Genomic DNA, 13,604 nt, shown 5'->3' with positions numbered 1-13,604 from the left:
GATATTGTATTAGGATATTAGTTAATTCTTTAACAAATTTCGACAGATATACAGAGGTTTGAGGTTTGTAGTGTCCATGTTTTGTTTATAGTTGCCTGATTAAGATCACAAGGAAATTCCAATTGCCCTTTTTGTCCCCTTCAATTCTATTGGAAACCAGATTTGGTGAATTTGGTTTGTTTCTACCTGCTATTATTTTAAAAAATGAAAATAGAATCGCACTCTTGGACTGCGGTATTAATTGTATCCTTAAAAGGAATTACAGCCAACTCCCTACGGTTGTCGTTGTTTGCTAAGATCTGAAGTTCCATTGGAGTATACATATCTATTTTGGTTGGCATTGCATTTTCTAATTACGGTCTTTGTCTGACCCAAAAATAGGATTCCAAACAAAGCCTTATCCTGTATTGTTGTAAGTAATTCTGGAAATAAAATTACTTGTTAATGTGTATTCATTTAGCATCATATGTTTGTATGACAGTTCAAATACAATGCACATCATAGAAAAAGCCAAAAAGGTCAGACTCATGACTTGTTTTTTCTAAATTTCCTGTCATTTAATTCTTGATCAGTACAATGCATAACATTGTCTCATGGTGACATCCCTTTAGGATATGGTTTCACTACATTTTAGTACTTGTGTGGCCTGATATTTTCAGATTATATCATATAGTGTGTGGCATTGTATTGATCATGTCTTTAGCCCTGTGCTAAGACTTACCATGAACTTTTCCACCAGAATGCAATTAATTCCATCATGGGCAGGCTGAGATTTTTTTTGGTTTTTTGTTGTGATCTATTGTGTGAATGCTGTGGTTAGCAAGAAAATGCTGTTTGGAAGCTGTTTTATAAAAACTGGCTTCTGTTCTTAAAAACAGAAAATTGTTTCTGCTTTCTAGACTGACGATTCAGATGACAAGTATTTTTGATTGAAAACAAAACACTACAAATAAAATTTATTTTCAGTAAATATGCAGAAGCATAAAAAATAAGTTGAGAAGATTTTAAGTTATTAAATAAACTTTTATTTTAGAAAATATTAGTGAATTATTTTGAATAAGTTCCAAACAGGCCCTTCTAATACAATTTTTGTAGTTACAGGCTCTACTAATTTTGGAGAACCGTTTATAGTTGGGGTTTTAATATAATTAAAGAAAATAAAGAAAATAAAGGGGAGAGAGAGAGAATAGTTGGGGTTCTAAATTCCATTTATAATGGAATTTTCCCCTCATCCACCATCCTCTTCACAAACAACCACGCCATTCCCCGTGGAGATGAAGAAGTCATCTCCGCCATCAACCCCTGCCACTTTATTACCATAACTGGTGGCCGTTTGGCACGACTCAAAAGGACCCCTTCATAACATGTATAATTCAGAGTTTTGACCAAAAATAACTCATTTAAAAAAAAATATCCACAAACTAAAATTGATTACAAAATAATACCCAATCTAGTGCACTCATCACGTAGACATTCACGTCATAAAATCGTAATTGATAACTATAGTTTATTATTATTATTTTTTAAAATAATCAAAACTGTAATTATCAACTACGGCTTTAACTTTTAAGCTTAAAAATGTAGTTGGTGATTACGATTTTGACCATTTAAGAAAAAAATTTAAAACTGTAGTCACACGGTTTTAAACTTAAAGAGTTAAAGTTGATTTTGAATTTGATTCTAAAGTCATAATCACTCACTAAGATTTTTACTTTAATTTTTTTTTTATATATAAAAAATCATGTGTTTTCATTTTAAATATTTAACTTTATTTTTTTTATAAAATAAAATGGTTTTTACTTAATTTATTATATATATATATATACATATATATAAATTTGTGTTGTTTCATGTGAAATGTTTAACTTCATTTTTTTAAATAAATTTAGTATACTATTTTTATTTTATTTTTACTAAAGATATGCAAGTGATTAATAAAAATTATGTGATTAATTAAAAAAATAATATTAGAAATAAATAATTGGTATTTTTAATTTGATAAAAAAATATTTTTGTTTAATTTTATTCAAACAATTGGCATTATATTTAATATAATTTATAAATAGTTAATTATATTTAAATATTATTAACCCAAGGGTTCTCCTAATTAGGTTTTGATGATAACAAACCATGATTAAGTTACTAATTGGTTTGAATTGTAAAGAATTTCATGTATTAATTTGGAAATTCATCAAAGGACCTAATGGATACAAGATCAAGACGTTTGGAAGACCTTTAATTATAGGAAACAAATGTAAGATGAATGCATGAATGCACTTAGGTTTTACATATCATTTCATACATCTTTGAAAAACTCGGTTTATTATTTAAAGTTACAGTTTCATTAAAATCCGAGTTTTATCAAATGTACCTTAGGCAAAACGTTTCAAAATTGGCATATTAATTTACCTATAGATCTTGCCTAAGTGTTAGAAGAGAAAATAATAGAAAAAGATAGGTTTTTGGGCCCAAAATGGTGAATCGGTCGAGGCACTGGCCAACTGGCTCAATCGGCCAGGGTACCGGTAGACAGGTTCCCTTTGCTCGGTTGAGGCCCGATCAAGGACTGCAAAAAACACTCTCTCTTCCAGTAGCCTTTCCTTTAGGTATCTTCATTCTCGATCAACCTCCGGTAGAGGGCCGATCGAAGCTGCCAAAACATTAAATGCTCCAACGGTTAGTGAATCGATTGACCCCCAGCTCGACCGATTGAGACTGCTTTTTGATTTTCTTGGCTCTCGAGGTTAGAAACCTATAAATAGAGAACTCCACTTCATTTATGAATAAGAGAACACCTGCATTTATTTGTCTACCCACTTGTTCTTACCTTAAAAGCTCTCATTTATTTCTTGGTGCATTAAATCTTCACTTGCATATCCTTTAGTGCACCTTTGTGATTCATCCTAATTTTGATTTGTATTTGAGCTATTATTGAGTTAGATTGAGGGATTCATTCTTGTAAAATTGAGTGTTAAAGCCTTCAAGTGAGTTGAATCTTGAAGAGATTGTGTAAGAGCCGATTTGAGCCAGAATCCAAGTGTAAATGAAATTAGAAGCTTGGTTGAAGTTTCAAGTTAATGGAACCCTCACTCGGTTAGGAGCTTGAGGAGAGTGGACGTAGGCAAGGAAGTGCCGAACTACTATAAAATTTGAGTTTGATTTCTCTAACTCTATCTCTTTATATTTGCTTCTATTGTGTTTGAATTTGTTGTGATAAAAAAGAATTTTTAAAAAACCCAATTCATCCCCTCTTGAGTGTTTTTCTCATTTAAGATTAGCCTTTACTTTCTCAAATATAAATTAAATACAATAAATTATATTTATTTAAAACAAATAAAATATGAAATCATATTTGCAAAAAAAAAGAAAAAAGAAGTATATTAATTAATTATTTTTTATATACTTATAATGTAAGTCATATATAATATTAGAAATATACAAGTTGAAGTTAAATTTAAAATTTATTATTTTCTCATTTCAATATATAATAATTTATTCATAATAAAAAAGTGTACAATGTAATACAGACGAAGAACCAATAAAAAAATTTTAGTTTGGATTTTAACTTTAAGCTTAAAATCTGCAACTATAGTTTTAATTTTTTTTTTAAATGGTCAAATTTGTAGTCACCAATTACTATTTTAATTGAGACACACTAAATTAGGTATTATTTTGAAATTAGATATAGTTTGTAATTTTTTTAAAATGAATTATTATTATTATTTTTAATCAAAACTCTATAAATCAACCATGAATTTTGATTTTGAAACATATATAATAATTTTAAAAATATTTTTTTAAAATACGATGGTTGAAAAAAATATGTTTTTAAAATTATGACAAGGAAAGGAATCAAATTAAAAGTTGTCATTTGAAAATATAATTTTAATTTGAATTATTATAAAGTATTGTAGATTTGAAAATGGTATTTAAGCTCCCATATTTTAAACTTATACTTTTATTAGGTCCTTTATTTTAAAAGACAATTTTAGCATTTAGTAATAAATGATTTTAAATGTTAAAATTTGTATTGAGATTATTTTTTGAAAAGAAAAAAAGTGTGTTCCTATACACTCATATGAAAAAAAAAAAAAAAAAAAATCATAAAATGAGAATCTAAATTTATAAAATAAAAATTTGTAAACTCCAAAATTTATCAAAATTTTATTTTTACATTAATTTTTAACTTAATTTTACTCTTAAAATTAAATCCAGATTATATGTGATATTTTTGATCTACTTACCATTTAATTATTAGTTTATATATTATTATTACTATTACTATTATTATTATAATTATAATATTATATTTTTATTTTTTCTTTTTCTTTCCTTCATTTTCGTTTTTATCTCTTTTCTCTCTTCCTACCTTCCCCGACCAGCCCACCCACCCTTACTCTCTCATGCCCATACCCCACGTGAGACCCTTACCTCCCCCTCACTTATTTCTTCCCAATTCTCTCTCCTCTCATTTTGGCTTTTTCTTTTCATTTTTGCTTCTCATTTTAAAGGGGAGTCGGGCATTTTTTTTTTTTCTTTTCTTCCTTCCTTTCTCTTCTTCCTGCCCACACACTACCACTTCCAGAGACATCTTCCACACCCACACAACCCTCCTCTCCCTCCTCTTCTCCCGTTTCTCTTTTTTTTTTTTCTCAAAAGCCCGTGAATCTTTCACGTCGGCCGTCATCATCGCCACTGCCGATGACGTGATGCCTGCACCATTTCCGATGACCACCCCGTCCACCTATCTCTCACCTCACCACTCTCTCCACTCGTTCTGTTATATTTTTATTTTATTTCTTTTATTTTGATTTTTATTTTTTTTCCATGTGTAAGTTTATTTTGTGTTTTTTTTTTTTAAATTTAATGTAATCTTATTTTATTTTAATTTTTTTTTATTTCTATAATAATGGTTTATGAGATTTGGATTATTGAATTAATATGAAATTTGAGTTTTGTTAATTAATATGAAATTTGGGTTAATTTATTATTAAAGAATTAACATGAAATTTGGGCTAATTTATTATTGATGAATTAATTTGAAATTTGTTAATTTGAGTTAGATTTAGTTGATAATTTATATGGTTGTACTTATTTGAATTATTTAATTTAGATATGATATAATATTTTAGTATATTTTAGACATGAGTTTGCATATTAAATTGAGTTGATTTTGGTTGTGAATTTATGTTTACATATTAAATTAGGCTTAGATTATGAGATATTAAATTTAGGCCTAATGTGATTTATTTTAATTTATCATGTTTTAGGTTTGATTAATTAATTTTATATTTTGGCTATTAATTTGAAAATTTTAGATTAGGACTTATGACATGTGAAATATTTTTGTTGGGTTATATTTGCTAATTTGACCCCATTTTTAATTGGAGAAATTTGTTGGACTAATTTAAAATTTGAATTTGGGCTTGAATATCTATTGCGAATTTTATACATTTCTAGATATTTACATTTGAACTATTTTTTTTTTTTGCATGGGCGTATTCTACAATTTCGTTGGCTGAGTATGAATTTATGACATGTGAAGTACGAAATTTCATGGAAGAAAATGAGACTCAAAAAACTGTAAAAAGATATTGAACTTATTGTAAGCTTATTTGAGTACACCTTTTATTTCCCACTATTATTTAATTTTATTTTTATTAGTTTCTGTAAATATTCGTTTGTATATATTTATTGAATGTGTATAGAATTGACTATCCAACTAATCAGAAATTTTATTTAAATAAGAGGAATAATTCAATAAATATGTTTTAATAAATAAATAAATTTAAAATATTCTTCTTAATATAAGAAAGTTTATTTATTTTATTTATTTTTTTTATGAATAAAAATTCAGAAAAATGCTTCTTAATATAAGAATTAAAAAAAAATTTTAATCCAAAAATTTATTTGTTTAATAAAAATTGTCCAAAAATTGTTTTGTAAATAAAGTTGTTCTAAATATTAAATTTTACTTAAAGTTATATATTTTTTAATAATTTGTATAAGTCACTTTTTTTAAATGAAAATAAATTGAAATACTTTTTGTAAATAAAATTGTAAAAAGTCATTTTTTTACTAGTAAAAATAATTTTTATACCCAAATTGAAATTTTATAATAAATTCTTTTGATATAAATAATTTTTTTTTTTGAAAATTGAATAGAAATGAAATTGAGAAAATAAATTGACTTTTAAACAAAAAATAAAAAATTGAAATCATTAATTCAAAATAATTTTTAATAAAATCCTTTGAAATTTCTTGAACACTATTTTTTTTATTTAGTTCAATAAATCATTTTACATAATTATCTTGTTATTTATTTTGTATATTTTGGTAATTATATTTCATCATTATTTTTATGTATATTGATTTTCACCATGACTTGTACATTAATTATTTTTCTTTGTATCCATAATTAATTAATTAATTGCCACAATTCCCTTCATTTGTTTAATAGAAGCAATACGTATACAAGTTTAGAGAAGTTTAGAGGGGTGCTACGGCTCATTATCGTATCTTCCTAATGGGTAACCTAACCCCGAACCCAACTTTGGTTTTTCTTTTGGAGTTACACTTAAAGTTTTCTTTCTTATTTTATTTTATTTTTTAAAAATTAAAATTAAAATAAGTGACGACTTTAAGTATTTTTCAAAAAAATCAATTCTTCACAAATTAATAAATAAATAAATAATGAGTCATCGCACGTGACAAATACAGGTTCACACAATTTTAAACTATTATCTAAAAATAATTAATATTTTATATATTTTTAATAAAATATATTATTTGAAACCTTTCAGATACTATTTACTATTTTGACCCTTCTAAGTACTTGTTATAAAATTTAAATTATTTCCTTAAATATTACCTTTAACGGGCGAGTATATGATATTTAATTTTTTTTTTTATATGAGCGGGTTGAAAACACACTTTTAACATGCTTTTTTCTTTTGAAAAATCATCTTCAAGCCTTCAATGGTTGTATTAAAATTGTTTTTTAAAATACAACTTCTCATCGACATTTTGAAATGGTTATAGATTTGGAAATGCTTTTTCAATCATAAAAAATCCATTCCTTTTAAGGGTTGGCATCGAGTTTAAGACCAAAATAATTTATTTGTAAAAAAAAATGATAAGAATAGTATCCATTTGAAAATATTTGTCAAAGTGGTCTTCTTTGTCCACGTAAGCATCCACATGGATTTTAAGTGTAAAAAACCACCGTTGGTGACTGTGGTTTTAAAACTTATAAAAATTTCCTTAAAACCACAGTTATAAACTGTGGTTTTATAATTATTTTTAATTCGTCCCTATTTTAATAGTGTTATAATTTTAATATTATTTTAAAAATATTTTTACAAACTGTGGTTTTACAATTTCTCTTAGAACCACAGTTACTAATTGTGGTTTTAAAAGAAGTATCCTTAAAACCACAGTTACAAACTGTGGTTTTATACTAACTATGGTTTTACAATTATTTTTAATCCGTCCCTATTTTAATGGTGTTATAATTTTAATATTATTTTTAAAATATTTTTTATCAAAATTTTAATATTATTTTTAAAATATTTTTTATCAAAATAACCATAAAACCATAGTTAGTAACTGTGGTTTTACAATTATTTTCAATCCGCATCTATTTTAATGGTGTTGTAATTTTAATATTATTTTTAAAATATTTTTTTTATCAAAATTACAATTATGTTGTAATTTTCACAAATATTTTTAAGGAGAACTCATGTGTAAAAAAGTATGGGATTTTAGAACTTTACTTTTCACAAATTTTTTTGTTAAGACTGTTTTAAATATATATATATATATATATATATATATATATATATATTTATTTATTTTTTCATATGTTCCTTAAAAATTTGAGAAAATAATTTGGTCTACATGCATTCCCATAAAAATTTATATATTTATGGTAAATAAAATATTTATTTGTTTTACAAATATTTTCACATATGAACTAAAGAGAAATTATAAAACCACAGTTTGTAACTGTGGTTTTGGGTTGTTTTGATAAAAAAAATATTTTAAAAATAATATTAAAATTATAACACTATTAAAATAGGAACAGATTAAAAATAATTGTAAAACCACAGTTAGTAACTGTGGTTTTAAGGGAAATTGTAAAACCACAGTTTGTAACTGTGGTTTTAAGGATTTCTTTTAAAACCACAGTTAGTAACTGTGGTTCTAATAGAAATTTCTAAAACCACAGTTTGTAATTATGGTTTTAAGGAAATTTCTGTAAGTTTTAAAACCACAGTCACCAACGGTGGTTTTTTACACTTAAAATTCATGTGGATGTTTACATGGACAAAGAAAATTACTTTGACAAATATTTTCAAATGGATACTATTCTTATCATTTTTTTTTACAAATAAATTATTTTGATCTTAAACTCGTTGGCATCGATGATGCGGATGAGCATTATGATAAGTTGGGGACAATTGTGAGTGGATTAAAAGTTATAAAACAACTCACTTCCCCCGCACGTTGTCTTCAGTCTTCACGTTGATACAACTCTCTCTATATGGCGGAGTCGGGAGCGTGTCCACAGCCTTCTAGATGGCGCGTGGATGATAAAAATCTGGGCCAATCTAGTAGCTTCTCCTTTTCAAATTTAAAATAAATGTTCATTTATAAAAATATATAAAAAAAGATAAATCACCGACAAGGAAAAGAATATAATAAAATTTTATTTAGAATAATAATAACAGCACACGTGGCATGAAAAATTATAGAGAGGGTGGTGCAACCGTCTAGTAGTTTCTAGGCCCATCACCCGGCATCCAGAATCCTCTCATGGCTCGTCAAAACCACATCGCCTCCGTTCTTCCGAATCAATTTCAGTGTTTCGCACAACAAACGCATACGAAGTCGAGCGTCTTCAGCGCTTTTCTTTTCAGTTCTTCACACAGGTAATGTATACGCTCTAATGCTTAATCTTCTTCTTCTTCTTCTTCTTCTTCTTCTTCTTTTTTTTTTTGCCGGTTGATTTTCCGTTTGATTCCCGAGAAATTAAATGATATGGCAAGTGTTGGAGAGCTTTGGTGTTGTTTCTGTTGTTGATCTTGGGAATAAGGGGGACTGGGTTTTGGGTCGTTGGAATTTGGGTGTTTGTGATAGCCGGGAAGCGGGAATCTTGCTGGAGTTAGATTTCGGTTTCTTTGAGGGCTAAATGGGATGCCATTTACATTGTGGTTGTTGAGAAAATGTCTGAAAGATGGGATAAATTGGAGGGGTGGATATTTTATTTTAAAGTTATGGGAGTTGTTGGTTTTGAAAATTGTGTGTCCTTGTTTCATAAGTTTCTAGCAGAGGAGAGGATATTCAAGATTTTTGTTCGTAAATTCTTTTTGATTCTGCGTACTAGTTATAATTATATCCTGTGTGTTTTTCACTCTGGAATTCAATTTTTGTTTAATTCTTGTCGGATCCAAGTCATTCGGCTTGGATGTTCTAGATTTTGGTTTCTTTGATTTTCTGACATTTTCTCAGCAATTTTATTGAAATTCTTCTGTAAACCAGCTTTCTGTTGTCTATAACCAAAAAAGAAGAAGCAGAAAGTAGGAAATTCTTCAAAGAGTTGTGTTTTTTTTTTTTCTATTTCTGTAGAACCATTTCTTCAAAACAGAGTTGAAAATAAGTAAGATGTTTTGAGAGTGACGGACTGATCTTATTTGTTGTTCTTGAAACAATTCAGAAAGCGGTGCCATTGACTTTTATACTTCATTTTTCTGTTTCAATGCTTTTGTTTGTTATGTTCTTGATGTCATTTTTGTTTTCATTACAGTTTTTGTAGGTAACAAGAAGCTAAAGAATGAATCCAGAGAAATTCACCCACAAGACAAATGAGACTCTTGCTGGGGCTCATGAGCTTGCTATGAACTCTGGCCATGCTCAGCTCACACCACTTCACGTTGCTGTGGCTTTGATAACTGATCCCAATGGCATCCTCCGGCAAGCCATAATCGGTGCTGGTGGAAATGATGAGGCTGCCAACTCTGTTGAAAGAGTCTTTAATAAAGCTCTGAAGAAACTCCCAACTCAGAGTCCTCCTCCAGATGAAATCCCAGTAAGCACTACTCTAATCAAAATGGTTCGAAGAGCCCAATCTTCACAAAAGTCACGTGGTGACACCCATTTAGCAGTTGATCAATTGATTCTTGGCCTTCTTGAGGATTCCCAAATTGGTGATTTGCTTAAAGAAGCCGGGGTTAGTACTTCTAGAGTGAAATCTGAGGTTGAGAAGCTTCGAGGGAAAGAAGGTAAGAAGGTGGAAAGTGCTTCTGGGGACACTACATTCCAGGCATTGAAGACTTATGGGCGTGACCTTGTTGAGCAAGCTGGAAAGCTTGACCCTGTCATTGGCCGGGACGAAGAGATTCGGAGGGTCATCAGGATTCTTTCAAGGAGGACCAAGAACAACCCTGTTCTTATTGGAGAACCAGGTGTGGGTAAGACTGCTGTTGTTGAAGGATTAGCTCAGAGAATTGTAAGAGGGGACGTTCCCAGTAATCTCGCTGAAGTGAGGCTTATAGCATTGGATATGGGTGCTTTGGTAGCTGGGGCAAAATATAGAGGAGAATTCGAGGAGAGGTTGAAATCTGTTTTGAAAGAAGTGGAAGAGGCAGAAGGGAAAGTGATTTTATTCATTGATGAAATTCACCTTGTTCTTGGTGCTGGTCGGACTGAAGGATCTATGGATGCTGCTAACTTGTTTAAGCCCATGCTTGCCAGAGGTCAGCTACGCTGTATCGGAGCAACGACCCTTGAGGAATACAGAAAGTATGTTGAGAAAGATGCCGCTTTTGAGAGGCGGTTCCAGCAAGTTTATGTAGCTGAGCCCAGCGTCCCTGACACAATAAGCATTCTTCGAGGGCTGAAAGAAAGGTATGAAGGGCATCATGGTGTTCGAATTCAGGACCGAGCTCTTGTAGTTGCAGCCCAACTATCAAGCCGATACATCACTGGTATGTATACAATTATAGCTTGAAATTGTGTTATGAATTTTTAAATTTAATGACTTTTTATCATTAGAGAGGAATCTGTATTCTAGGTGGATTCAGTCACTGAGGTACAGATTTTACTTCAATCATGAAGGAATATATATGGACTTTGATTGAAATGAGCTCTTTCTTTGTATAGGCCGACATCTGCCAGACAAGGCAATCGACCTGGTTGATGAAGCTTGCGCCAATGTGAGAGTTCAACTTGATAGCCAGCCCGAAGAAATCGACAATTTGGAAAGGAAGAGAATGCAATTAGAAGTTGAACTTCATGCTCTTGAAAAGGAGAAGGACAAAGCCAGTAAAGCTCGTCTTGTTGAAGTGAGTATTTTGTCCTCAGTAGAATTGTTGCTAAACACATGTTAATGCCTCGTACTTGAATTCTTTCTATTTTTTTCTAATCTCAAATGTAACTTCTTGTCACCATTTCAGGTCCGCAGAGAGCTTGACGACTTGAGGGACAAGCTTCAACCCTTGATGATGAAGTACAAAAAGGAAAAAGAAAGGATTGATGAGCTTCGCAGGCTAAAACAGAAAAGAGAGGAGCTCATGTTTGCTTTACAAGAGGCTGAAAGAAGATATGATTTAGCCAGAGCTGCTGATTTGCGATATGGGGCAATTCAAGAAGTGGAGGCTGCTATAGCAAACCTTGAAGGAACCACTGATGAGAACATGATGTTAACAGAGACTGTTGGGCCTGAGCAGATTGCTGAGGTGGTGAGCCGCTGGACTGGCATCCCTGTCACTAGGCTTGGACAAAATGATAAAGAAAGGTTAATTGGGCTTGCGGAGAGGCTGCATCAGAGAGTGGTGGGACAGGATCAGGCAGTCAGTGCTGTGGCAGAGGCTGTCTTGAGATCGAGGGCTGGGTTAGGAAGGCCACAACAACCCACTGGTTCGTTCCTCTTCTTGGGTCCAACTGGTGTTGGTAAGACTGAGCTTGCCAAGGCCCTGGCTGAACAGCTCTTTGATGATGAAAATCTTTTGGTGAGAATTGACATGTCCGAGTACATGGAGCAGCATTCAGTTTCAAGATTGATTGGGGCTCCTCCTGGGTAAGTGTTTTATCATTTGTTTATTTACTTCCATCACCCTTCAAGTCATATGCCTGTTTTATGGAGTTTCCACAATGCTTGCTTACCTCCTCCATTGTCACAAATTTCAGATATGTTGGACATGATGAAGGTGGGCAACTCACAGAGGCAGTAAGAAGGAGGCCTTATAGTGTTGTACTGTTCGATGAAGTAGAGAAAGCACATATCGCTGTATTCAATACCCTCCTCCAGGTTTTAGACGATGGAAGGTTAACTGATGGCCAAGGCCGCACTGTAGACTTCACAAACACAGTGATCATCATGACTTCAAACCTTGGAGCTGAGCATCTCCTCTCGGGTTTAGTAGGCAAGTGTACAATGCAAGATGCTCGTGACCGGGTGATGCAGGAGGTAAAATACTAATGCCCTTCGCTATCTTTTTCACTTCCATGCCCTATTGTCTTTTATTAAGACTTGAAGCTAATCCATCTTTTGGTATGTGATAGGTGAGAAGGCACTTCAGGCCAGAGTTGCTTAACCGGCTGGATGAAATTGTGGTATTTGATCCCCTCTCACATGACCAACTGAGAAAGGTTGCCAGGCTACAAATGAAGGATGTTGCAAGCCGCTTGGCGGAGAGGGGCATTGCTCTGGCTGTGACTGATGCAGCATTGGATGTTGTTCTAGCAGAGAGTTATGATCCGGTAAGTCTTTATTCCATTTCTAAGCTTCTAAATTGTGTACATTGCTTTTACATAAGTGACTAAAACAGTATTCTTTTCTCCATGTCAGGTTTACGGTGCAAGACCCATTAGGAGATGGCTGGAGAAGAAGGTGGTGACTGAGCTATCAAAGATGCTCATAAGGGAGGAGATCGATGAAAACTCAACTGTTTATATAGATGCGGGAGTGTCAGGAAAGGGGTTGGCGTACCGAGTAGAAAACAATGGGGGGCTGGTGAATGCATCCACTGGACAAAAGTCAGACGTGTTGATTCGGATCCCAAACGGGCCAAGAAGCGATGCTGCCCAAGCAGTGAAGAAGATGAAGATCGAAGAAATAGAAGACGAAGAGGATGAGATGGATCTATAAATTGTACACACTTGGGGAAAGGGGTCATGAGAAATAATAAAAGTTTTGTGGGCTTGCGAGTAGAAGGTGAATGGTTTGGCTTGGTGTGTTTTTTTGTTATTTGAATTTTGTAAATGCTAAAATGGGGATCTTTCCCTTTTGTGTACAGATGCAGTGACCTGTAATTGGTTTGCTCTGTTTTTGTTACCAAGTTCAAGTTTTCAAGATCATCAATTGGTCACCAATAATTCATCGTTACTTATTATTTAATAATTTAAGAAATATTTTTCTTCATAATTACCTATAATTCAATAATTTAAGTTCAATTAAATTATTCTTAAATTATTTCTTTAAAATTTATTATTTAATTTTTAATTTAGGATTATTCAATTTATTATAAATTATTAAATTGATATATTTATTTTTATTAAATTTTAATTAAATTACTCTTTAAACTAAACTTAAAGCCTTGCTA

General features: G+C 31.3%; 1 protein-coding gene across 1 annotated transcript; it reads left to right on the top strand.

Moving 5' to 3' along the window:
• Window positions 1-8,812: 8,812 nt before the first annotated feature.
• On the top strand, window positions 8,813-13,394 carry LOC117904623 (chaperone protein ClpB1). Its single transcript, XM_034817318.1, has 8 exons — window positions 8,813-8,933; window positions 9,809-10,988; window positions 11,164-11,345; window positions 11,457-12,079; window positions 12,190-12,469; window positions 12,565-12,762; window positions 12,851-13,149; window positions 13,186-13,394. Coding segments are annotated over exons 2-8 (2,736 nt in total). The 5' UTR covers window positions 8,813-8,933; window positions 9,809-9,835; the 3' UTR covers window positions 13,187-13,394.
• The last annotated feature ends 210 nt before the right edge of the window (window positions 13,395-13,604 follow it).

Source organism: Vitis riparia, chromosome 17 (assembly GCF_004353265.1).
Source record: "Vitis riparia cultivar Riparia Gloire de Montpellier isolate 1030 chromosome 17, EGFV_Vit.rip_1.0, whole genome shotgun sequence".
In the NCBI taxonomy this organism is placed as follows: Eukaryota; Viridiplantae; Streptophyta; class Magnoliopsida; order Vitales; family Vitaceae; genus Vitis; species Vitis riparia.
This window is presented reverse-complemented; position numbering and strand designations above follow the sequence as displayed.

Bases quoted from the DNA above. Each gene is read 5' to 3' on its own strand.
- LOC117904623 (XM_034817318.1), top strand. From the start codon at position 9,836: ATGAATCCAGAGAAATTCACCCACAAGACAAATGAGACTCTTGCTGGG. The intron at 12,080-12,189 runs GTAAGTGTTTTA...CACAAATTTCAG, and splicing joins TTGATTGGGGCTCCTCCTGG to ATATGTTGGACATGATGAAG. The intron at 12,470-12,564 runs GTAAAATACTAA...GGTATGTGATAG, and splicing joins GTGACCGGGTGATGCAGGAG to GTGAGAAGGCACTTCAGGCC.